The sequence below is a fragment of the Bufo gargarizans genome, chromosome 7 (genome assembly GCF_014858855.1).
Source record: "Bufo gargarizans isolate SCDJY-AF-19 chromosome 7, ASM1485885v1, whole genome shotgun sequence".
In the NCBI taxonomy this organism is placed as follows: Eukaryota; Metazoa; Chordata; class Amphibia; order Anura; family Bufonidae; genus Bufo; species Bufo gargarizans.
The window spans coordinates 189,598,117-189,625,818 of NC_058086.1; the positions used below are offsets into that span (position 1 = coordinate 189,598,117).

A 27,702-nucleotide genomic window follows, 5' to 3' on the forward strand; every position below is an offset into this window, starting at 1 on the left:
GGGCCTTTTCGCTGCCGGTGGGGGCACGGCCCCTCCGTTCAGTGGATGAATTCTTTTTAGACCTGGGTCAGATATATGATGATCCGGATCGTGTTGCTTTGGCTGAGTCTAGACTACGTCTGTTATGCCAGGGTAAACAATCCGCAGAGATATACTGCTCAGAATTTCGGAGTTGGGCAGCTGATACTGGTTGGATTGATGCTGCACTCCGAAGTCAATTTTGCCATGGTCTTTCAGAGGGATTAAAAGATGCATTTGCCTTTCATGAGAGGCCTACCTCCTTGGACTGTGCTATGTCTCAGGCCGTTCGTATTGACAGGCGTCTTAGAGAGAGAGGAGAGATCTCTCCTTCCTGTCATACTCAGTCCCAGGACAGTGCAGCGGTCTCATTCTATGCGCAGGGGTCTCAGTCGCTGTCAGCCCCTTCTGAGCAGGAGCCCATGCAGCTGGGGTTGATTGCCTCTGACAATAGCATGGGAAGGTTTGTTTTTGTTGTGGAGGTATAAATCATTTGGCAAATGTTTGTCCCTCTAGGAGATTCAGGCAGTTTTCTGGGAGTAATAAAGAAACAAAAAGGAAAAAATCTTTTAAAAATGTTCCATCTGTTACTATTGGCAGGGTTGAGGCGGAAATTGAAGGTTTTCCGTTTGCTTGTAGTTCCCGTTTTGTCCTGCCTGCCAGGGTGGCGCTAGAGAGCAAGAAAATATTTTGTGAGATTTTTATAGATAGTGGAGCAGCTGTCAATCTCATTGATAATCATTTTGCGATAACTCATGGTTTCCAGGTATGCACTTTGGGAAAGGATATTCCTATTTTTGCTATTGATTCCGCTCCACTTTCTCAGAAATCATTAAAGGGCATAGTTCACAATATTCGTTTAATTGTGAGTGATGCTCATGTTGAGGATGTGTCATGTTTCGTCCTTAGCGGATTACCTACTCCTCTTGTGTTGGGGCTACCCTGGCTCACTAAACATAACCCCACCATTGATTGGCAAGCGAGGCAAATAAATGGTTGGAGTGACTTTTGCAGAGAGAATTGCCTCACGACATCTGTTTCTGAGGTTTCTACTAAGACTGTACCACTTTTTCTCTCTGAATTTTCGGATGTCTTCTCTGAGAGTGGAGTTCAGGATTTGCACCCGCACAGGGAGTACGATTGCCCTATTAATCTCATCCCAGGCACCAAGCTCCCTAAATCTCGTTTATACAATCTTTCCCAACCTGAAAGGGTCGCTATGCGTGCTTATATCTCGGAGAGTCTGAGAAAAGGACACATACGACCCTCGAAGTCACCTGTTGCCGCTGTTTTTTTCTTTGTTAAGAAAAAAGATGGTTCTTTAAGACCTTGTCTGGATTTCAGGGAGCTGAACAGTATCACTATTCGTGACCCTTATCCGCTTCCTCTGATCCCGGACCTGTTTAACCAGATTGTTGGGGCTAAAGTCTTTTCCAAATTAGATCTAAGAGGGGCATACAACCTGGTCAGGGTCAGAGAAGGAGACGAATGGAAGACGGCCTTCAATACCCCTGAGGGCCATTTTGAGAATTTGGTTATGCCTTTTGGTTTGATGAATGCCCCAGCTGTTTTTCAGCATTTCGTGAACAGCATTTTTTATCATTTAATGGGAAAATTTGTATTAGTGTATTTGGATGACATTTTGATTTTTTCTCCTGATTTCAAAACTCATAAGGAACATTTACGTCAGGTCTTGCTCATCCTGCGGGAGAATAAATTATACGCGAAACTGGAAAAATGTGTGTTTGCGGTTCCAGAAATTCAATTTCTGGGGTTTCTTCTCTCCGCTTCTGGTTTTCGCATGGACCCCGAGAAGGTCCGCGCTGTGCTTGAGTGAGAGCTTCCTGAGAATCAGAAGGCGCTGATGCGTTTTTTGGACTTTGCCAATTATTACAGGAAGTTTATTTTGAATTATTCCTCTATTGTTAAACCACTCACTGATATGACCAGAAAGGGGGTAGATTTTTCTTCCTGGTCGGTAGAGGCGCGTAAGGCCTTTTCTAATATCAAGGAGAGTTTTGCTTCCGCTCCCATCTTGGTACAACCTGATATTTCTCTACCCTTCATAGTTGAGGTTGATGCTTCTGAGGTGGGTGTGGGTGCGGTCTTGTCTCAGGGTTCCTCTCCTGCCAAATGGCGACCGTGTGCCTTTTTCTCGAAGAAACTCTCCTCCGCAGAGAGAAATTACGATGTGGGAGATAGGGAATTGTTGGCCATCAAGTTGGCTTTTGAGGAATGGCGCCATTGGCTAGAGGGAGCCAGACACCCTATTACCGTGTTTACTGACCATAAAGATCTGGCCTACTTGGAGTCAGCCAAGCGTCTGAACCCGAGACAGGCCAGATGGTCTTTGTTCTTTTCAAGGTTTAATTTTGTTGTCACGTTCCGCCCTGGGGTTAAGAATGTGAAGGCAGATGCCCTGTCACGTTGTTTTCCGGGAGGTGGGAATTTTGAAGACACGGGTCCCATTTTGGTGTGGTCGTCTCTGCTCTTTTTCCTGAATTGGAGGCAGAGGTGCAGGCAGCCCAGTCAGAGGCTCCTGATCTTTGTCCTCCTGGGAGGTTGTTTGTGCCTCTCGCTTTAAGACACAAGATTTTTAAGGAACACCACGATACGGTCCTTGCTGGGCACCCGGGGGCAAAAGCCACAGTGGATCTCATTGCTCGGAGATTCTGGTGGCCTGCGCTTCGTAAGTCGGTTGAGGGTTTTGTGGCAGCCTGTGAGACTTGCGCTCGTGCCAAAGTCCCTCATTCACGGCCATCAGGTCCTCTCCTTCCCTTACCCATTCCTTCCCGTCCTTGGACACATCTGTCCATGGACTTCATAACGGACCTGCCTCGTTCCTCGGGGAAGACTGTGATTCTGGTGGTGGTGGACCGTTTTAGCAAAATGGTGCATTTCATCCCTTTTCCTGGTTTGCCCAATGCTAAGACGCTGGCGCAGGCATTTATTGATCACATTGTCAAATTGCATGGTATTCCTTCGGAAATAGTCTCTGATAGGGGCACGCAGTTTGTTTCCAGATTCTGGAAGGCTTTCTGTTCTCGCTTGGGGGTTCGGTTGTTATTCTCTTCTGCTTTCCACCCGCAGTCGAATGGCCAGACAGAGCGCGTCAATCAGAATCTGGAGACATATCTGCGCTGTTTTGTGGCGGAGAATCAGGAGGATTGGTGTTCTTTTTTGTCCCTTGCTGAGTTTGCTTTAAATAACCGTCGTCAGGAGTCCTCTGATAAGTCACCATTTTTTGGTGCATATGGGTTTCATCCGCAGTTTGGGACTTTTTCGGGAGAGGGGTCTTCTGGTTTACCTGATGAGGACAGATTCTCCTCGTCTTTGTCTTCTATTTGGCAAAAGATTCAGGATAATCTAAAGAGCATGAGTGAGAGATATAAGCGTGTGGCAGATTAGAGACGTGTGCTTGGTCCAGACCTGAATGTTGGTGATCTGGTGTGGTTGTCTACCAAGAATATCAAATTGAAGGTTCCCTCCTGGAAGTTGGGTCCTAGGTTTATTGGGCCTTACACAATCCTGTCTGTCATCAATCCTGTTGCCTAGTCTTGATCTTCCTCAGACTTGGAAGATCCATAATGTTTTTCATAAGTCCTTATTGAAACCTTATGTTCAACCCATTGTACCCTCGCCTTTGCCTCCTCCTCCGATTATGGTTGATGGGAATCTTGAATTTCAGGTCTCTAGGATTGTGGATTCTCGTCTTGTCCGCGGTTCTCTCCAGTACCTCGTTCATTGGGAGGGTTATGGTCCTGAGGAGAGGATGTGGGTCCCAGTGACGGACATTAAGGCCACTCGTCTCATCAGGGCTTTCCATAGGTCCCATCCTGAGAAGGTGGGCTCTGAGTGTCCGGAGTCCACTCGTAGAGGGAGGGGTACTGTCACAACCAGACAGCTGAGAAGCTCTGACAGAAGCCTTTCAGAACCTCCTCCTTGAGTTTTCTTTGTTTTGAATTTCAGTTCCTCATCTCGTTAGCCTCTCTCAGCTGTCATGTAGTTGGACTGATTGCATCCCTTTAAATTCCTCCCCATAATGCATTAGTGTGCGGCTTATACAACTTCCTGGAGTGTGTGTGCATGCTGATCCTATTTTCCAGCCTTCTACAAGATAAGTGCTGTACATTTATTTGTGATTTTCTGTTTGCTGGATCCCAGGTGACCCTGACTCCCTCCGTGTCTAGTGTAGGGAGCCGGTGGTCGTGTCCCCTCACTATTGTAGGGTGTTCAGGTGGTATATAGTCGAGGTACGTGGATATGCGATCATCCACCATTGGGATTTTCGCATAGGCTGAGCAGACAGGGAGAGTGCCAGGTCTTATGCAGGGGTCTCCCTTTTGTTCCTTAGTTTTGGATCCAGTGAGTCATATATTCATTTTGCATTGTCTTCTTTCCTGTACACCTTCCGTGACACAAGCGGTCAGGCAACTGACTAAACTGATTGGTGGAGGCGGCAGAGCAGCAGTTCTCGCAGTGCTCACCACCAATCAGCTCAACATACAGGGCAGCAGTGCAGAGGAGAATCGCTCTCTGCCTTGGAGAAGGATGTGGCTGCCGAGCACAGGACATGCGAGCTGGCGGCATTCAGCTTCAATGACCGCCGCCCGCCCCACACTTCCTACTAGACGGCGCTGCCTCATATTATTAAGCCTGCAATGTGACGGCCATATTTCTGGGCACGTTCGCTTTATAAGATGCATTAACTTTTTCCCCCCACTTTGGGGTGAAAAAAAGTGCATCTTATGAAGCGAAAAACACGGTATATATATTTACACAGTCCACTCACATTATTATGACCACCAGGTAATATGCAGAGTAACCGTTGTGCAGCACGGACAGAAGCTAGACAGGCTGGGAGTGACTCAGTAAGGTCCAGGTAGGTTGTCACAGGTAATTGGAGCCATGCTGACTGCATCCCACAGCGGCTGGAGGGGGCGTGGGGGAACATCCATAGAGCAGACACCACCATCGAGGTTGTTTTTACAGATGCTCAATTGGATTCAAGTCTGGGGAATTAAGGAGCCAGAGTACTTGAAAGTCTTGGTCATGCTCTTCCAACCAATTGAACTTTTGTAGCAGTGTGACATGTTGCATTGTCTTACTGGAAGAGCCCATCCCCCTCAGGGAAGAAAATCAGCATGTATGGGTGTACGTGATCTGCAAGGATGGATTCATACCCAAATCAGTTAAAAATGCCTTCTACATGGATGAGTGGGCCCACAGAATGTCATGATAACATTACTCAGACCATACCGTTGCCACCACCAGCTTGTTGTTCCAGCAGTGGTTTAAGGATGTTTGTTCTCTGATGTTTCTCTCCTCACATGTCAATGTCCATCCATTCGTTAAAGCAGAAAATGTGAGTCATCGGAGAAGGCAACCCTTTTCCAATCAACAGAGGTCTAATTCCGATACGGCTGCCATCTGCTACAGTGGCCATCCATCTGCTTTGGACCCCCATACTGTTATTTTTTAGACACACCTCTGGTAGCCAATGGTTCATTTTGGCGGTGAGTTGCTCCACGGTAGCATGTCGGTCCGCCCTCGTGCACCTTTGTAGCCGACATTCACCTCCAACATCAATGGCATGTGATGATACACAGTTCGCTTATTCAACACGGTCCCATTTGTCCACTCTGGATACACTTTCACCACACCAGCAGAGAAGAGTTCACAAACTGCGCAGGTTCCGAAATACCGCCACTCTTAGCCGGAAAGCCAATAATCAGCCATTTTTGGAACTCTGGTAAATCGCCCCTCTTACGCATGATAGCAACGAGAGATATATGTGCAGACAGCCTATGGCACTCCTTAGATACCCACCAAGCCAACTCACCAAATGTGACTTACTTTATGATCTACGTGCTACATAATAATGTGACTCGAGCGAGTATATATAGTAACTTACAGACAGAAATCCCATTGTCACAAACCTTGTTCCACCGTGTCCTGGGGCTTTAGTTTCATGGTATAAATCTTCCTGAGTTTACAGTTGGCTGAAACAGTGATTCCATCCAGGGACTGGAAAACCGCGCTTTTAAAGATCCCACTTGTAAAGGAGACGAGATCAATACAGAGATTGCACCACTAAAAGAGAAAAGATTCAGCTCACTATATAGTAAAAGTTATCAAACTAAATATTAATTGCAGATTTCTTTAATGAATTAATATCGGAGCACCCTTTATTCATGACGAGTGGTATACCCTATATACATTCTACCATTATAACTCCTACAATGTCTGTCCCCTGGCTTTCCTTGGCTCCTGAATGGGGAGTCTGTCTACATATAGAGTCCCAGGTGAGCAGGGGATGCTCTGCTACATAAAGCATTTCATTCATTAGTCCAGAGAAGCTAGGGGATAACTCATTAGGAGATTGGTGGTGAAAACACCGCATGCATGACCAAAGTAGTGAGAATTTTCCTCTGGTGGCTGGGACTTCAGAAGGGTGCTTCTATGACATTCACATCACAACTAAAATGACAGCTGCCAGTGTCCGGTCCCATTCAGGACATTCTCCACCAGAGACAGGTCCAGACCCACTAAGACATGTTTACATAATCACTTTATTTGATGGTTCCTCTTGTTGCCAATGTTATATGGATCCTGTGGCTGAAACTGTCATGAGGTGGCTGTGGCTGTCACTACATTTGAAGGTCCTCCTTCTGCGCAGTTAAGGGGTCATGTCATATGAATTGTGCTGTGTTTAGGGGTCCTTTTTCTGTTATTAATATGGTGGTCCTCTGTCACTCTTAAGAGGTGTTATGGCCAAGTCTATATGGGGACGCAGTTACCAATTTACAGCATTTATTTACCCTAATTTACTGTCACCATTACAGCATCATTGGTACCTTGGTACTTTAGAATATTTCCCTGAAAATTATTGCAAATTTGGGCACACTCACACAGAAAACGTTCACCATCCCTGCCTTGGGAGCTCTAAAGGCACTATGATTGCCACACAACTATTTTTTCAGACAGGGTAATTATAATTTTTAACAACTTGGCAGAAGAGGACCGTTAATGGAGTTAAACAATATACTATAATAGAGTCACTGTACTTTCACACAATTTCATTTCATTTAATAGAGAATGGTGTAATTAGCAAATTTCTGAATCACTTCATTTACAAAAATCTTCCTGCATCCACCTGAAAAAAGCTGGAAAGTCCTAGCCACTAGGGGTTTCACTTCCACCTAATTTGCAGTCGACTTCCTGTTTTCAGGCAAGATGCCTCCCTGGTAACAGAGACTCAGAAGACAGCTAAGAGGTAGTGTTGGGCAAACATGCTTGGCCGAACACCAGTTCAGCTCGAACACCGCGTGTGCTTGAGCGCCATGCTCGAGTCTCCTCCCCGCATGTTTGTTGGCTGCTATGCAGCCAATAAATGTGCAGGTAAGTACTGCCCTTCACTGTAATGCCGTAGCCATGTTGGTTACTGGCATTACAGTAATTGCCTGGCCGGAACACGTCTTTGGGTGCTATATAGCACCCGATGACACGTGTTCGGCTCAGTCTTAGTCAGGGAGAGTTGTGCTGAAGAAGGGACAGACAGTGTAGGGAGTGAAATACTAATATTTTTATTGAAAAAACTTGTTAGAGACCCAAAAGTCCCTTTAAAGACTATAGTTGTATCTGGCAGCAACATATATTTTTAGCCCAACCTGCGCTAAATAGCTTGCAATTGTTTGCAGACAGCGACATTATCTGCGCTACATCTCCTGTCTAACGTGTGCGTAGACTAAAAATATCTGTGACATCCAGTGTACTTTTTCCATAGACGGTGTCCGCTGCGGACAGTTACATTATCTGCGCTACATCTCCTGTATAACGTTTGCATATCCGAAATATCAGTGACATTAAGTAAAAAAATTTTGCTGCTGGTGGCAGCGACATTATCTGTGCTACATCTCCAGTATAACGTTAGCGCATCCGACATTCAGTGGAATTTTTTTCGCCGCTGGTGACAGCGACATTATCTGCGCTACATGTCCTGTGTAATGTGCGTGCAGCCTAAAAATATACTTTTTCTTTAGACGGTGTCCTCTGCGGACAGTTACATTACCTGCGCTACATCTCCTGTATAACGTTTGTGTATCCGAAAAATATCAGTGACATTCAGTCTAATTTTTTTGCTGCTGGTGGCAACAACATTACCTGCGCTACATCTCCAGTATAACGTTTGCCCATCCTAAATATCAGTGACATTAATTCAGTGTAATCTTTTATTAGCTGCTGGTGACAGCGACATTACTTGCACTATACCTCCTGTATAACGTTTGCGCGTCCTAAATATCAGTGACATTTATTCAATGTAATTTCTATTAGCCAGTGGTGACAGCGACATTACTTGCGCTATAACTCCTGTTTAACGCTTGCGCATTCTAAAATTAACTGACATTCAGTGCACTTTTTTCATAAACACTGCAGACAGTGACATTATCTGTGCTATATCTCCTGTTTAAAGTGTGCGCATCCTAAAAATATCTGTGACATTCTGCGTACTTTATTTGCGCATACACTTACAAAACCTGCGTTACTGTATGTGTGACATACTTGCAAGCATATATACCATTTAATATGCAAAGTCGGACCAGTGCGATCAGGTGGTCGGTTGGATTGCAGCAGATAATGCTTCCAGTCGGTTAAGCACCACCCTGTCTTCCAGTCTCAGTAGCCAAGAGTCTGGTCAACAAAATCCTCACCCTGATACTCCTTCCACCCACCATGGAGAGTCTTGGCAAACAAGTGATCCCACACTCGGATATTTCAAGGAGCTCTTTTCAGCGCCATTCCTTGATTTGGCCCTCTCGCCAAGGCCGCATGCAGAGCGACATGAGAAGATCTTGTGCCCTGATTCCCAAACTCTTGAGCATCCACAGTCACAAGAAGATGACGGTCGGGAACGACAAGTAGTGTTTCACAAGGTGAATGATGATGATGAGACACAGTTGCCAATAAGTCAACCGCAATTCGTTTCTCAAGAGGTTGATGATGAGGATGAGAAACAGATGTCAATAATTGAGGCTGTTGTTAGATCAACAAGTCAGGAGGATAACCAGAGTGAGGAAGTGTAAGAGGAGGTGGTGGACGATAAAGTCACTGACCCAACCTGAGAAGGTGGCAAGCCGAGCGAGGACAGCAGTACAGAGGGGGAGAGATCTACAGCACTGCAACAGGCTGGAAGATGGAATGGGGTGGCAAAAGTGAAAAGACAGCCACACCAAACACGCCCGCAACTTTTCCCCGGAGCACCCCCTTGCTGCAATCTCCCTTGCCAAGGGGTAGGTGTTCCGCAGTCTGACGCTTTTTTGAGGAAAGTGCGGACGATAAAAGAATTGCCATTTGCAACCTGTGCCGTACCAAAATGAGCAGGAACGTGAACACTAGCAACCTCACCACCTCCAGCATGATACGCCACATGGCATCAAAGCACCCTAATAGGTGGGCAGAACGCCAGGGTCCACAATCAGTGTCCACTGCCTCCTCTTCCCCTGTGTTACGTGCTGGCCAATCCCTTGTCCAAGATGCATGCCCAGATGCCGCCCCCGCTAAGCACCTGGACCTTCACAAGCACCATCAGTTAGCACATCCACTTCTGTGTTCCAGCGCAGCGTACAGATGTCTATACCCCAGGCCTTTGAACGAAAGCGCAAATACCCAGCCACCCACCCACAGGCCATAGCACTAAATTAGCACCTTTTCAAATTGCTGGCCCCAGAAATGTTGCCATTTAGGCTTGAGGACACTGAGGCTTTCCGCAGCCTGATGGCGGTTGCCGTCTCATGTAACTCTGTCCCCAGCAGCCAATATTTTTCATGGTGTGCAGTCCCAGCCTTACACCAGCATGTGTCCCGTAACGACATGGACAAGTGCTTTTGGCACTGCAGTGGGGAAGCGGCAACAGGCCATGCTTAAACTGATCTGCTTAGGTGACAAACGGCACACCGCCGCAGAGCTGTGGCAGGGGATAAGGGACCAGACTGAGCTGTGGCTCTTGCCACTCAACCTACAACCAGGCATGGTTGTGTCTGATAATGGCCGTAACTTGGTGGCGGCTTTGGAGCTTGGCAAGCTCACACACATACCATGCCTAGCTCACGTGTTCAACCTAGTGGTTCAGCGGTTTCTTAAAACCTACCCCAATTTGCCTGAGCTACTGGTGAAGGTGCGCCGCGTGTGTGCACATTTCTAAAAGTCATCGACAGCTTCTGACGGTCTGGCCAGGCTTTGTGAGCAGCAGAGGGCAGTAGTGGAATACCAGCTGCAACATGGTCGACGCCTTTTCAGTCAGCTTCTGCTCTTCACAAGCGACGAGTGGGCATTGATGTCTGACCTCCGTGAAGTTTTACGCAACTTTGAGGAATCAACACAGATGGTGAGTGGCGATAATGCTATTATCAGCGTAACCATCCCACTTCTGTGTCTACTCAAACTCTCGCTGCTCACAATTAAGGCAGACACTTTGCATGTGGAAGAGGTGAAAAAGGGGGAAGACAGTACACAGGGTGATAGCCAGACCACCCTTAGTTTGTCTTCTCAGCGCGAATTGGATGATGAGGAGGAGGAGCAGGAGACGGCTGCCTCCGCTACAGAGGGTAGTACCCATGGAAGTTTTATTCCATCTGTTCAGCGTGAATGGGTAGAAGAGGAGGAAGAGGATGAGGAGATTGAGAGTCATCCTCCTGATGAGGAGAGTGAAGTCTTGTCTGTTGGGACTCTGGCACACATGGCTGACTTTATGTTAGGCTGCCTTTCCCGTGACCCTCGCGTTATACGCATTTTGGCCAACACCGATTACTGGTTGTTCACCATTCTACAAAGAGAACTTCTCATCTCTCATTCCTGTGGTGGAGAGGATGAGCAAAATGGTGCAATACCAGAAGGTCCTTGTGGAAAAATTGCTCCAAAAATTTCCAGCTGACAACGCTGGCTGCAGAGTACGTAGTTCCTTGGCCAACCGAGGAGGGGATACGAGGGGAACACACAGCAGTTCCAACAGAGGCAGGGCAACACTCTCCAAGGCCTTGAACAGTTTTATGAAACCCCGCCAGCACCCTCAACCTGATGCGCGGCCTAGTGTCACAAGGAGGGAAAGATTTTGGAAGATGGTGAAGGAGTACGTAGCAGACCGCGTCCTCAGTGATCCCTCTGTGCCTTACAACTATTGGGTGTCCAAGCTGGACACGTGGCACGAACTGGCGCTCTACGCCTTGGAGGTGCTGGCCTGCCACGCTGCCAGCGTTTTGTCAAATCGTGTATTTAGTGCTGCTGGGGGCATAATAACTGATAAGCGCATCCAACTGTCAACTGAAAATGCTGACTCTTATAAAAATGAACAAGGTCTGGATTGCCCCTGACTTCTCTACTCTACCAGAGGAAAGCAGCTGAACATAAAGGCACTCTAAATGTGGCTTTTATGGTGTATTAAATACACTGTATTCCCATGCACCCCTTCCACTACTATAAAGGATATATGGTTCAATCTCCCTTTTCTCGTCCTCCTCCTCCATCTCCATCATATCAACATGCTTATTAGGCTGACCTTGCTCCTAATGTTTTAGAGGGTCAGCTTACCAGCAGGCCCTCACCTATAATGATTTAGAGGGTCACAAGCAGGCCCTCACCCATAATGTTTTAGAGGGTCACCAGCAGGCCCTCGCCCGTAATGTTTTAGATGGGCAGATCAGCAGCAGGCCTCGCCCCTAATGTTTTAAATGGGCAGATCAGCAGCAGGCACACGCCCCTAATGTTTTAGAGGGTCAGCTCAGCAGCAGTTCTTCGCCCCTAATGTTTTAGAAGGTCAGCTCAGCAGCACACCCTTACCCCTAATGTTTTAGATGGTCACATCAGCAGCACACCCTCACCCCTAATGTTTTAGATGGTCGCATCAGCAGCAGGCCATCGCCCCTAATGTTTTAGATGTTCAGATCAGCAGCAGGCACTCGCCCCTAATGTTTTAGAGGGTCAGCTCAGCAGCAGACCCTGACCCTTAATGTTTTAGATGGTCAGATCAGCAGCAGGCCCTCACCCCTAATGTTTTAGATGGTCAAATCAGCAGCAGGCACTCGCCCCTAATGTTTTAGATGGTAAGATCAGCAGCAGGCACTCGCCCTTAATGTTTTAGAGGGTCAGCTCAGCAGCAGGCCCTCGCTCCTAATGTTTTAGATGGTCAGATCACCAGGTCCTTGCTCAAATAGTTTTTGAGGGTCACCAGTAGACCATCAATCATGATTTTTCAAGGGTATGTATGATTCCCTCCTTTCTGTGTAATAAAGGGTGTATTGGAGTTACGGTTCCTTGTAATTTTTGGCAGCCCTTTGACTTAGGCTTTATGAGAGTAGGAGTCCCACTACCTGAACAATTGTACCACAATGTGAATGAGGCCCTCCTTTATGTGATATACAGGTTGTATTAGAGAGCCTCTTGTTTGTAATTTTTGGCAGCACTTGTACTTTATATACAAGTAAATATACAGGAAATAATTTTTCCTAACAATTTTTCCTCTAAAATCGATTTTATCTTCGGTTTGGGGCGTATTATTGTCAGTCTGTAAAAGTGGTGTACTACTTGGACAACATCGTTCCCAGCAGTGACCTGGGAGTCCAAGATGCATCCAGACATCCTCCCCATGCTGTTCCCGAACCATTTCAGTGGTGTTTCCATCAATTTCTGACCTTTTCATGTGAACCAGACAACCTCCCCTCTTCAGAGCACGGAGTGCCTGGTTTAATGCTCGGGTTCTCCCATTGACTTCCATTGTGCTCGGTAGAGCACCCGAGCATCCCGAGGTGTTGTACTCCGAGCACTTAGGTGCTTTACCAACACTACTAAGAGGAAATTGGGGATGTCAGAGCTAGTTGAGCTCCTGAGCCTGATAGAAGCCCAGCTTCTACACTGCTTCTGAAGAGCTGAGAAGCTCCTGTGTGTCTTATCTGTTCCTCCTTAGCAGCTTTCGGAGGTTCCTAGAAGAAAGCAAACATAATGGGAAGCAAAGGAGGTGACTGCATACAGTATTGGCAAAAGGGAGACACCCACTGTTCCTGAAAGAAATGCATCTAACTGTGCAGCTTAAACAGGGAATAATATAGGAGAAAAAGACATTTGGGAAGATGAAAAAACACCAGTTCCTTCAAAGTTATGATTGTACAAAAAAGCACATTCATTATGCAAACGTTAAAAAAACTCAGGTATGCTTTAAGGGAAAAATGCTCTTTAAAGGAACACCCCATGAAAAACGGACACACTGAGGGATATTTACTAATCAAAATGCACTTGAGCAATATGTGCCAAAAACTGTCTGTCAATGCTTTACACCCAACATACTTTGAGAGCCTTTTTCAAACTTCTATGACAAAGTGGTACGGTTAGGTGGCTAAGGGGTGAAGTCTGCCATAACAGGAGCTTAGTTTAAAGGGGTTCACAATAAATGTTATTTTTGGCCAGAGCACCTCAAACACTGAATATTTTTGCTCATGTTTTTCATGTCAGCTCCTTCCTATCCTTGTTCTCAGCATCACTGCATCCTGGCCGGATGTTCACCTGCAGAACTTCCTGTTTTCGTCAGATTCCTGTGAGCTTTCTACCCAAACCCAGCATGCTTTGCTCTGTAATCTTTCTCAGGGCTTGCTCCTCCTTCCACACTATTCTCTCTGCAGTAATCACTCTCCCTACATCTCCCTACTCCTCTGAGTTCACACTTCAGTTATTTGGTCAGTTTTTTTTAGATTAGTTATTGTGAAGAGGACCTTTCCTGACATTCCTGCTTTAAAAGCTTCATGCATTCCCCATGTAATAACATTTCTGGAGCATCTATTCTTAAGGCTCTATGTTGTGCCATTCCTTTATTATTTCTACTAGAAGTTATGAATGAATTGCTATTAGCCTTCAGTAAGGGTACAGAGGGGAGGTAACAAGTTAGGGGTGTGTCCCTGCACAGACTCACTCTATCCAATCAGTGCCGCCATTTTCAGACTGTGCAGGTACACACCCCACCCAACTTGTTACCTCCCCTTTGTACCCTTACTGAAGGCTAATAGCAATTAATTCATAAATTCTAGTGCAAATAATAAAGGAATGGCACCAAATACAGACATAAGAATAGATGCCCCAGAATTGTTTTTACATGGGAAATGCATGAAGCTAATAAAATAGGCATGTCAGTAGAGGTGAAAGGTCCTCTTTAAATTACACCTGATCTCTTCACTATAGGTTTTAGCTCACAAAAATTAGATTTGGTAGCTTCACCGAATTTTGACAAGAAGTTCAATTTGTTACAAATTACTTTGTCAAAAATAACTTTCCATTGTATGAAGCGGGCACAATGACAGGGAACAACAATTACGCTGCTCCCGTCATTTAACCCTTCAGATGTTACTTTAAACGCTGAACGCGGCATCTGTGAGTCACATTAAGCTCCTCAGGGGAGTTAATCAGGAGTTCAAAAAATTATACTCACCTCATCCACCTAATTGCGGAGGAAATTCGGCTTCGTGGCGAATCAAATTTTTCTGAAGTACACTTCGGATACTTCACAATAACTGATGGAAATAACTGATCTGAGGTGTGAACTTGGCCTTAGCTAGGCTGAAAAAGCCCTGTAAAACTTTACAGAGCATAGCATGCTGGGTGTCACGGACGTTCCCGCGACAGGTGGCAGGAGATCAGTGAGACTGGCAACACGTGGTTTGATTTAACAGGTTTTCCTTGTGGATCAATAGGCGTCTGTGTTGTTTCTGGTAATGGCCTCACACCTTGCCTCAGGTGTTGCTAATGTGGTCATTTAACCTTCCTTATTTATTGTTGCCTTTCCCACTATGCTGTGCGGTTTATAGCTTCAGTTTCAGTTGTGGATAGCTGGTGTGTGGATCTCGGCGGAATTCCTGGCACTTACATAGCTCCCTTGAAGTTAAGTCTTTCCTTTCTCTTTTTGTATTTTGTTTGGGTTCTGTGTGTTGCATCTTCCTATTGTTTGTATTAGGCCTGAAGGAGACTCCTGTTTGTCCTTCCTTTTGGAGGAACAGGTAGTCTCGTCCCTGCCATTAGTACCAGGGTCCTATAGGGCTAGATATGACTCTAGGTATTCCTGTGTATGAACTCACCTACCTCTGGGGTCTTTTCATACTGGTAGTCAAGTCAAATTTTGGCTAGGGTTTTACTAGGAGGTGTCCATCTTCCTTCCCTAGTTCTCAGGCCTCATTCCCTGTCCCCCCCTTCCCTCTTATGCTCGGTGTGGTGTTTCCCTCCCACACCGAAACGTGACACTGGGATTGTTTAGAAAAACAAGTAGGAAGCTGAAGAAAACAGGAAGTAATACATGTAAACATCCTGCCAGGATGCAATGAAACCCAGAAAAAGGCAAGGGAAGTGCTGACATGGAAAACGGTATATGGAGTGTTTGAGATACTCTGGTTAGGTTAAAAAAATATCATTAGGAAACCAGAGAACTCCATTAAGGTTTGCAAAAAAAAATCTCAATAATGCATGATTCTGGTGTAAAGTAAGCAAGGTGGTGTACTAGACAGTCTACCTGTGCAACAGTCTTATCAGCCAGCATCAGCTGCTGTGATAAATGTAGTACATTTTTAGATTAACTAGTGTTAGTTTGCACTGTGTATAAGACAGTGTTGGTAACTCTGCCCCATCGTGTTACGTCTAGTGCAGAAAGGGTGGAGCATGATTTCTATCTGATGCTCTGTGAATCTTTGTGTCATGCCCCGCCCCCACTTTCTCTGCTTTAGTTATAACAGTGTACAAGTTTTTTCTTGGGGGTGCTCCTTTCCTATATCTCTGCTGGATTTTTCGTCTCACTCCTTGAGTTGCACAGACAAACACATCGAAATGTAGCAGTTATGAAGTGTAATGAAGATTTAAGCCAATTAATCACATTTTCCGGAGCAATTGATCAAGCTTTTTTATTCATATTTTGCATGAATGATTTATTTATTCTCCGATGGAGAGCATGTAATTGAACTACATATTCAGATACAATTTAATTTATTGTTCATTAAAGTGTACTTTTGTTTTTAAACCCTGGCGCCGGGTGACACCAGACCCAACTAATTTAAATTACATTCCGGTAAAATAGATTTATTCTTTTTTATTTCAAATTAATAACTACCTCTGTGGTACAACTTTATGAATAATAATTTTATCACCATATTTTTCCCCTCTGCTCCGGCACAGACTGCGTATAAGCAGAAAACTTGAATTTTCTTCAAACTTATTTAGATGACAAACGTCTTGAGCATAAGTGTTGCTATCTCGAAATAGTCTGAAAGCATTTGCATTTAATTAGTTGCTTTTGGATCTGAAAAGTTTTCATGGAAATATTCCTTTGAATTTAGTCTTTCGGAGTTCATTCTAAGTTCCTAAGTGGGAAGTACTCATAGACTCTAGGGCAGTGATGGCTAACCTCCGGCACTCCCGCTGTGTTGAAACTACGACTCCCAGCATGCTTCATTCATGTCTGTGGAGTTCTGAGAACAGACAAGCAATTGTTCGATGTTCAGCAAGTGCGAGCACTAGTGGATGTTAACACGTCCACTGCCGCTTATTTGCACTGTAGCCCTTCCTTCCATATATCCTATTATCAGCAGCACAGCCCTGATTACATAGTGATATGTGCTGCCAGTAATCGGGCCGCGTTCATCTTGATTTCAGAAGTCCATCAGCTGCTTGATTATGTTCCCAATAATTGGCCTGAAAATTGTGCAGTCAAGTAGGGCCCTAAAGCTCAGTACATGGTACACACTGAAGCCATCAACTCTGGTTAGGATGGAAGCCATAATGCTATTCCTGATTTGTGGTATGATAAGAGTGGCTCAGTGGTTAGCACTGGTGCTTTGCAGCGCTGGGATCCTAGGTTCGAATCCGACCAAGGACAACATCTGCATGGAGTTTGTATGTTCTCCTCGTGTTTGTGTGGGTTTCCTCAGGGTGCTCTGGTTTCCTCCCACACTCCAAAGGGATAGGGAACTTTGATTGTAAGCTCCATTAAGGAAAAATCTTGATGCTAATGTCTGCGTAATATAGTAGCGCCACATAAATGCGTAAATAGCACTGCATGCAGTCAGATGGTAATCCCCAACGCAAATGTAAAAATAGTAAACTAGTAAGGAAGGTGAGGTTTGTAGTATAAACAGCTGAGCTTTCAAGGCAAAGGTACTGCACTGACTCAAGGGATAATAGATACATTTACCATATGTCCGAGCCCCTCACAATGAATATACTTACCTGGCTCTCTGCACTGCCGCTGCTACTTCTCCCAGTGCTCAGATGAAAATATCTGGTGATGGGGGGGGGGGCCCCCTGGCATCACCTGCAATGCTAGGAAGGCTTGTCCCCGTCCCCGCCTGACATCGTGCGCAGATGTTTTCATCTGCGCACAGGGAGAAGCAGCAGCGCGGGGAGCGAAATAAGTATATTTATTGTGAGGGGCCCGGGCATATGGGGGGAATTTAGAAAGTTTCAGGATAACCCCTTTAACTATAAAGAGATATTTTTCAGTCCTTACTTGAGATTGTCTCTGCATCCAAAATTTCCTAATAGAATATCCTTAATATTTGGACATCATCTATTCTTACCATTTTTCACAGAAGAACATGAACAAGAACTTACAACTTTCCGCCTGATGACGAAGAGCGGGATTTTTGCATGTAACGGCGTTGCGGATAATTCCTTGTGGACAGTCGATAAATATAATCTTCTTTTAATATTTGCCAAATCGGTTATTCTGGAAGTAAAATATTACACAGATTACAGCAGACATAATAAATTGCATTTCGATAACATCATGTAAAACGGTGCGTTTCCTATAAAATTCAGTGTCGGGAGCTGCGGCGGCGCATTTTAAAGATGACATTTTATAAGATGAGATTTTTTTTTCCCCCAGACTTACTGTAGGTGAAACAAAGCCTGATATCACAGATCACTTTACATGCTAATTTATTTCTGCACTTTGTACTGTATTTTAAAAGCCCTTCATTCTGTGAAAGAATTCAATTTGTGTGAAGTGAGAAAGCCTCAGCCTTTAATAATCATGGATGTGTGGAGCCTTCATCTCATATTATCATGGGAGCTATTGCATACCATTAAATACCATGAAGTCCAGTCTTTCTTTGCTCAACTCTATCTCTGAGCTTAGGTTTTATAGAATGTTCCTCCTGCAGCGCTGACATTTAATAAAACTTGGCTAAACATCAACAATCTCATATATGCCGTCCATATTTCAGATAGATTATTACATGTTATTATCAACACTGACATCTGACTGGCTGTGGAAGAGAGCAGTGGATTACCCGATACATATTTAGGGATGAAAATATGAAACTACGAATATGACGTATCTTGGTGCATTCTCGTACAGTATATGTCATATCAGATTTACATAATCCGTTTATGATTACATTTTAGCCCATTGGGGATATTTATTTAAAAAACAAAAACAAACAAAAAAACTTTTTGGTCTTGTGCCAAATCTAACGAGAATCACATGATAAGACACGTTAAGCCAAAAGTTTTTTCTTACGTAGCCTTTAAAGTCAATGCCCTTCCTAATCTAAACACAATAAAAATTTGGTGCTAAGGCTACTTTCACACTTGTGGCAGGAGGGTCTGGAAGGATGTTCTGGCGGAGGAACAGCCTGCCAGATCCGTGCTAACGCTAGCCCACTGTGCCACCGGAAATCAAACATGCCGGACAAAAACTACACTGGGCGCTGCGGTTTTTGTCCGTGCTGCAGCCGGACCTCCAGCCTATCCCCATTATAGTGAATGGGGCCGGAGTGGACTTCTGGCGGCACGGTGGGCTAGCATCAGCACGGCTCCGGCAGGCTGTTCCCCCACCGGAACAGCCTGCTGGACCCTGCTGCTGCAAGTGTGAAAGTAGTCTAATTAAGGGCTCCTTCACACTTGCGGCAGGACGGATCCGGCAGGCTGGTCTCCCTGTCGGATCCGTCATTCCGCTGTTTCGCTGAGCCGCCGGACCGCCCGCTCCGTCCCCATTGACTATAATGGGGACGGGGGCTGACCTCCGGCGCAGCACGGTGGTGCACGGCGAAAGCCGCCGGACTAAAAAGTCCTGCATGTCCGACTTTTTAGTCCGACGGCTTTCGCCGTGCACCTCCGTGCTGCGCCGGAGCTCAGCCCCTGTCCCCATTATAGTCAATGGGGACGGAGCGGCAGTCCGGCGATACGGCGAAACAGCGGAAGGACGATCCGACAGGGAGACCAGCCGTCCTCCCGGAAGTGTGAAGGAGCCCTTATATTTAATTTTTCTGATAAAGCGCTACATCTTCCCTGCATAGATATAGTGTTAAAGGGGATGTCCAGCCATATATATTGATGACCTATCCTCCTATTCTGGCATTAGGTCATCAATATATATGGCCGGACAACCCATTTAAATGATAACGTTCTAACTGCCTTTAGCCACCACTAGGGGGAAGATTACTGCAGACGTTTTGTACGTGTTCCTCAATAATAACACAATATGAAGATATCTCCAGAGCATCCTCTAGTGATAACTGCAGACAGCTAGTATTTCATTGTTTTAAAAGGGACTCGAATTGATGGCTTGTCCTCAGCACCCCAGCTGATTAGATCCAGCAACACCAGGCACAGTCACTAATAAAAACAAACAGCAGTACTAAAGATCTCTTCTTCCTAATTCACTACATCTAGAAGTTATTATTGTTTGACATATTGCAGAGACAGTGGAGCTACAACCCGGTCATGGTCACTATCTCTACCAAACTATACTTTTGCAATTCATCTCTATGTTCCAGAGCATCAAAAATAAAAACATGAGGCAAATACTCTTGCTTGAAGCATACCACTAATTAACCTTTCATCAAACATTCTGAGCATTATATACAGGGGCGTAACTGCTGCCATAGCAGCCATATAGCCATTGCAAGAGCTGAAGGATCTGTGATGAAGTCGTGGTGAAAGCCCTGTGTTGAAGTCGCCACCATGTGATCGGTGCAGGAGGGGGCAGTATGAGCGGTGCAGAGTCTGCGCTTCAGGGGACTGAGTCTCTGAAGACTGAAATGACTGCGTAGGTCAGGGCAGTGTGTTGCTGTCTCTGTCACAGACTTGTAGATCAGTGACAGGAGATAAAAAGACTGGAGCTGGACAAGATAAGGAGGCTCAGGGGAAGTTAGAGAATATTGGCTTGTATGGGCTCATGAATAATGCCTAGTGCCTACTGGCCTGAAAGTGCTGCTGACAGCACCCCAAAACTTAGTCAGCACTGGTGACTGAGTTTTGGGGTATTCTCACTGCTGTGTGGGACCTATTAAGAGATTTTATTAATAAAGGGGTTGTCCATCTTTTTTTAGACCCTCCAGCATGACCAGATCAACGGTGGTGATCATGCTTGTCTGATCCTGACCGTTGGGTTTTAGCGCCATTGCTCCACCGCTGGCTCTGCAGGTCCTGGGTCTTCCCACATTAACATCCATTTTGATGTGGGGCACATGACTTTTGCATCCAATGTCTGGCTGAGCAGTGACGGGTTGCGTGCTGAACAGGAGGGGGTTGAGGGAAAGTTGCTGGGTGGGTGGGGGTGAGGTAAGCGCTCAAAAATTTGCTATGGGGCCCAGTAATGTAATTTGCCAGTTTCCCCTATGCATATTGTATGTCTAGTTTGCAGCTCTCCCAGATCTGGTAGGTAGAGACTAGCTCCCATCCACTGCACGCAGAAAGTAAAGGAGAATTTGCTTCATAACTTAGCATTCGTCCAAAGGGAAATTCTCATAATTTTCAGAGTCAATGTTTTTTTTCCAAATGGAGGGGATCGGGAAGAAACAGCTGACAACTGTGGAACAATGAATTTCTTTTTGATAAGATATATTACAACGTTTCTTATAGTCACATGTACTATTGATTTATGTACAGTTCTGTATGTACAATAAGTCTCCTATACAGACCTATGTGTTGCCACGGATACAGACTATAAGACTATAAACTACTCCTACAGTGTCAGCACAGTAGGCAGGAACACACAATGAGCCCTAACTGGAACCCAGCCGGCTTTCTCTGCCTACATGCAGCGCAAGCCCTAGGCGGCAAGTCTACAACTGGTCAATGTTCCCTACTCTGCTAGAGAAGAAACTTCACAAAGACAAAGTCATACAGAAATGGGTCGGAACTGGGTGGACAATGCAGTACCAAATCAGATGACAGAGGGTAGTCAGAATAGCCAAGTCGAAAGTCAGAACCAAGCAAGCTGAGGTCAATCTACTAAGTAATCCAAACACACAAAGAATAGAACTGTAAGCACAGCAAGGGAGTGAAAAACTATCACTGGCTATGGTATCTAGACAGGAAGGAGTTTCAATGCAGCACGAGTTCCAGAATCAGAACCTGACAGGTCATGACTTGGCGCTCCATTAGTCAGAACACATCACACAGTAACAGAGCAGCTAAGCAATCAGCCCACTACTAGTTTCCTCCAGCCCACACCCTCTGTGGGGAGAAATAGATCACTGCATCCTACTGCTAACGATGCTGTTGTGTCACCAGGGGCATGACTTTGCCGAATCTGGAGATCTCGCCTCTGAAGCCTGGACCGTTAAGTTTGTGACGTACAGGCATGTTACCTTAGCTTTCCCTGTCCCAGTTTCTTACTGGCTTACTGTCTGATTCTATTCGAAAAATTTTTGGGGGGAGTATACATCAATGCAATTCTCCACTATAATATTTTCACAATTTGGAATTTCTATAGTATCCAGTCCTATCATTTTCATTTTGCACAGCGGTACTACAAACCTTACCATTCTCATCTAATCAGATCGTAAAGATTGTAACAATATTTTGCACTTGTCCGTATTTTACCTTACTGTACCCGTGATGTTTTCTTGCCTTATTATCATCTGATCTGCATTCACACCCACTCTCTATTTCCAGGCTTAGTCTCATTTTTGTTTCAATCTTCCAGGTAGATCAATCTTCCATATAAAAAGCCTAAGATGAGTCTAATTCACCAAGCTGAATCAAGATAGGCTATTTGCATAAACAGTAGATGTTCCCATCTCCTAGTGCGAGTGTGACGAAACATCAGAAATTAAGATTAAAAGATACCTGCAGAAATATAGTTTTCTCCCCTCTGTTCTGAAAATCAACAATATTGTAAATGGAATGAAGCTATAGAAATCCCATTACCCGGTACACGTTCCGAGGAGCGAGGAGTCATTGTCATTCCACAGACAGGTACTGTTTCCAGGGAATCTATTTATTGCTGCTCTTACAAGCCGCCGTCAGTCGTAAGACCCAAGTGTCACGTTTTATTTCATTATTTTTTTTCCCACTCCTGGAGTTTCGTTGGAGCAGTCACAGAACAGTTAATATATTTTTATTATGTCTCCACTGGAGCATTGATATCTAAGGGTCAGGAATGTGATAGGAAAGTAATAGGACCATGTTGAGAAAAAATGAGGTAGTCAAAAGGAAAATCAACCTCATTTATAATAATATTCGAGTGATCAGGAGGTGAGTAACTGCGCTAGCTGCGGTCATTAGCCGCAATCATTCCACACATAACATCTACATTTGGAGGAGTGTTTGGAGAGTCGAACGGCACCACAAGTTCATTTCTTAGATCTTTTAAACCAGTTACCTGGATAGAGTCGCACTCCACAGTCTGTGATCACACAATGTATACACTGTTTCTTATCAAAAAGAAGGAGAATTTCAACTGTTTAAATGGCGTATCGCATGACATCAACTCTTTTCAATATGGCAGATTCAGTTCAGGTAGAAATAAATTTGACCCAGCTCAAAGGTGCTCTGAAAAGTCACAGTATGACACACTGAGGTCTCCTAGAACTATATCCAACCCCATCCAAGCAATTTAAAGTCAAGACAGCATTAGTAATGTCAAAGTTTCAGCGACATATATCACAATGGGTAAACTGATCGCGGTCAATGGGAACAAACAGCCTGTTTATTAACACACTTCCTCATCAGATTTTTTGTTTCAAATTGTCCAAAAATTCTCCGCTTTTTGATAGAAGAGGCCGTTGTCTCTGTCTTCTGACCTGTAAAATGCCGGCTCACATTTTGAGCAATTCATCTGAATCAAATCACAAGAGTCTAAGATTTGCTGGAACCCTGAAGGTTTGGAAAATTTTGATGAATTTGATTCACTTATCTCTATACCCTACCCCACTCCTACATCTCCGCTCTCATCTCTCATCTTGTCTACTGACTGTAAAGCAAGGTTTTAATTGGTCTTTCCCCTTTAATTCCTTGTAATATAATTGTTTGCTGATATCTGATACCTGGCCGCATTTCTGCAATATGAGGTAACTGTACATGTGTACTGACCTTTAGGTGGGACTAGTAGAGGCAAGGAAACTAGAAAACACTTAGCTTTGTAACAAGGAGCTCAGCTCCATTGAAGGCATCATCGGGGTAAAATGTCTTTCTACCGTTATTTCTCTTCGTATAACACGGGCGTTGGCCAAGTGCCATGTTGGCCGCTGGTTGAACTGGAGCTGGCCCATTTGTCTGACCACTCTAGATGACGTTACTTGCTTTATCTTTGTGTATATATCTTTTATCATAGTTTAGTAATCTCTTTGTGCACTTAAGTCTATGGCTATTTCTTCGAGAACTACAGATTCCACGATTATACATGACACACTCATTCTTTGTTCAGCCGATAATCTACAATACTCATCCTACACTATTATTCCTTGCACTCCCAGATGCAGGACTTCACACATGTTGTTCACATTTCGTGGAACTCACTGCCCCTCATACTTGCTCCTAACATTTTAAAGCATTTCTTGACCTAACTATAGTCCATGTCCACATACAACGTGACCTGGTCACAAATACTCACTCGTCACTATGTTGATGCTCACTGGGTAGTGGATTTGGTGTAACAACACTGATTGTGCACAAGACTACAGAACTGGACTTTAACTATAGCAGTCATCTTCCTAAGTACTGTGTCTCTCCGTACTCAGATACCCCTAGTACTTACTGCAGTGCTGAATTGCAGAACAACCGGATGGTTGCAAGAACAATGTACAGTATTTCCCAAAAGTTAGTATACCCTTCCCAGTTTTGTAAATAATAGTTTGTATATAAAGCACATATGAACACTGTCACAGAACATGGTACTACAGTAAAATCACCAATGATAAATACAACGGATAGGGGAGATGACCCAGCAAAGAAGTGGATGGAAGATGCATGGCATACAAGTTGATTGCAGATGAATGACGACAAACAAAAATTAAGTAATACCGAACTAAATTTGCTCTGAATTCAACCTAGCAAGCCATTTAACACACTACGAAAGCACAGCAACAAACTCCAAAACACAGCAAAGAAAGACTATAGAACAACAGATCCCAGAATGCGCAAAAGACACACTAAACTAGGGAAGATACAATAATATCTGGAAGGAAATGCACATAGCAATCAGAACACAGTAAAGCCTAGATATACAGTCCTGATCAAAAGTTTAAGACCACTTGAAAAATGGCAAAAAATCATATTTTACATTGTTGGATCTTAACAAGGTTCCAAGTAGAGCTTCAACATGCAACAAGAAGAAATGGGAGTGAGACAAAACATTTTTTGAGCATTCAATTAATTGAAAATAACGATTAAACTGAAACAGGTAGTTTTTCAGCTGATCCAAATTTTAGGACCACATGCCTTTAAAAGGCCAAACCTGTGCAAAGATGTGGATTCATTGTCATTTTCTGTCAGGTAGTCACACGTTGTGATGACAAAGGCAAAAAAACTCTCCCTTTTTGAACGTGGTCAGGTTGTTGAACTGCATAAGCAGGGTCTCTCACAGCGCGCCATCGCTGCTGAGGTGGGACGCAGTAAGACAGTCATTTGGAATTTCTTAAATGATCCTGAGGTTTATGGAACAAAAAAGTCAAGTGGAAGACCCAAAAAAATTTCATCAGCACTGAGCCGGAGGATCCAATTGGCTGTCCGTCAAGACACTGGACGATCCTCGAGCCAAATTAAGGCACTTACTGGTGCTGACTGCAGCCCCATAACCATCAGACGGCATCTGAGACTGAAGGGCTTCAAAAACAAAAAACTTCTTCAAAGACCTCGTCTCCTTGAACGCCACAGTACTGCTCGTTTGGACTTTGCAAGAGAGCACCAAACATGGGACATTCAAAGGTGGAAGAAAGTTTTATTCTCTGATGAGAAAAAATGTAACCTTGATGGTCCTGATGGTTTCCAACGTTACTGGCATGACAAGCAGATCCCACCTGAGATGTTTTCTACTCATTACTGAAATCATGTTTGGAAGTTGGATTTCTGTTTTGGGGGGCTTTATTTTTTTTTGGAGGTGTGGTCCTAAACTTTTGATCAGCTGAAAAACTGCCTGTTTCAGTTTATTTGTTGTTTTCATTAAATTGAATCCTCAAAAAATGTTTTGTCTGACTCCCATTTCTTCTTGTTGCATGTTGAAGCTCTACTTGGAACCTTGTTAAGATCCAGCCATGCTAAATATGATTTTTGGGCATTTTTCAAGTGGTCTTCAACTTTTGATCAGGACTGTAAAAAAGGCTCAGCAATCAGTAACTCCCCCCCAATAATCCGGGCAAATTAGGCAATAACCAAAACCAGATTCAGATACAAGGCAAATGCAATGAAACTGCTCCGATAAAGTTAGTATCTAAGTGAACATTAAACAAATTCCTGTTGCTTGTAACAATTACAAACTTGTAACTATGTTCTATGGCGATCTCCTACAACAGCTTTTTGTAGATAAATTCCGAAGGAGTAAAATAGGTATTATGGATATTTCGCTTCACAGTTACTGAGAGTGTATTAATACTGAATTCATTCATTGATTTTACTTCCATTTTTATTGCAGCCTGGAACATAACTAAAGTCATATTTACACATGAATAATCCATCTAAGATAATGTTGGTGATAAACAGAAGGCCGGCTTTCCTGGGGCATAATAAAATGATGCCATTAATGGGAAATGGGAATTCGCTGTCATAGAAACATGTTGTGGACAGTAACCCTCTCCTCTAATGCAATTCCCTGTAACACAAAGGGAAGCAGTGTTTCCAATTTAGATCACTGTTGGTCAGTTGAGTTCTGATTTGTTTCTGTGACATCAGTTATTTACAGACGTCTTGATAGGGTCGCACTAGGGATGTATTCACATCTGTAGATAAACATATTCACCCCTTATATCCTGTGTAAACAGGTTAGGGATCCAATATGTACGTGCCTCAGTATGAAGCCATACGTCTTCTGTGCATTGCAGTACAGGCCCCGATGTGGCGATGTATATATGGAAATATATGCACTTTTAGAGAATTCCTCTATACATCCTATTGAGTCCTATTGAGCATGCTATGATTTTTTTTTCTGCTTGATTTGTACAAAATTTACCAAAAATATACAGGCATACAGCTGCGGACTCTACGGCAGACCTATCATAGATCTGTGAGAAAAGTAAACGCTCGGGTTGTGTTCAGCCCACAGGCAGTGAGTAAAGAGGTCAGGGATTAAACTGTAAGGGTAGGTTCACCTGGAAGGGTAAAAGAATGGCAAATGGAATGATTTTTACCGCACGCAATCACCATAAAGAAATGAAAGGCTATGTACACATTCGAAGGCAATTGCTTATGATTGCATTTTACTAGTTTTTGGATTAAAATCATGGTACTTTCACTTTCACTTTGTGCTGGTTCTGTAATAAACCTTATCTCTAAACTACGGAGAGGTCATAAACACTTATTTGAGCCCCATTCTTATCAGTAAGGGCTCTTTCACACTTGCGCTTTTCTTTTCCGGCATAGAGTTCCGTCGTCGGGGCTCTATGCCGGAAAAATCCTGATCAGGATTATCCCCATGCATTCTGAATGGAGAGAAATCCGTTCAGGATGCATCAGGATGTCTTCAGTTCCGGACCGGAACGTTTTTTGGCCGGAGAAAATACCGCAGCATGCTGCGCTTTTTGCTCCCGCCAAAAATCCTGAACACTTGCCGCATCGACGGATCCGGAATAATAGCCCATAGAAATGTATTATTCCGGATCCGTCCTAATATCTTCAGTTGTTACGACGCAACTTCCGGATCCGGAAGTTGCGTCTGCGCCTGTGCCAGGAAGTAGGAAGGGCTTGGCTGGCGCGAAAACTTCCACTAGACAGCCCGCGCGGGAGAAGACAGGGCGTGAAAGAAGCTCCTGGAGGTGAGTATTGTGTGTGTTTGTCCCTTGCATATTTTATTAGCTGTAAAACAAACTAGAAATTTTCTGATAAGAAATAATTTACATACTGGATCCGCTCATCAGTACACGGCGGATCTGCTGTTCGATGATCGGACGGATCTGATTTCTGGATCAGTATCTTACCAAAAAAGCCGGAAAGACGCATCCGGAAAGAAAAATTTTGGCGTTCTTACGCGTTTTTCCAAATCCGACGCGTAATTCCGGCAAATGGAGTACACAACGGATCCGGACAACGCAAGTGTGAAAGAGGCCTAAGATAAGAACTGAGTTATAATGATTGTTTATAAGGTCAGAGAGCAGAGATAAGGAGTCTGTCTTCTCCTAGTCTGACGGAAAACACAGAAAATCCAAAGGGTGCTGCTACTAGAGCATGTCAGCTCTGTACATAAAAAAATGAGGCCATATTTTTTATAAAGACCAATGAAAAAAATTATTT

General features: G+C 44.3%; 1 protein-coding gene across 1 annotated transcript in view; it reads right to left on the reverse strand.

Annotated features, from left to right (window-relative positions):
• The window catches only part of CFAP20DC (CFAP20 domain containing), a 327,497-nt gene that overhangs the window by 202,777 nt on the left and 97,018 nt on the right, over positions 1-27,702 (reverse strand). The window contains exons 6-7 of the mRNA XM_044301885.1: positions 17,644-17,758; positions 5,958-6,111 (exon numbers count right to left, since the gene is read on the reverse strand). Coding sequence (XP_044157820.1) covers positions 5,958-6,111; positions 17,644-17,758 — 269 coding nt within the window. The remainder of the gene's footprint in view (positions 1-5,957; positions 6,112-17,643; positions 17,759-27,702) is intronic.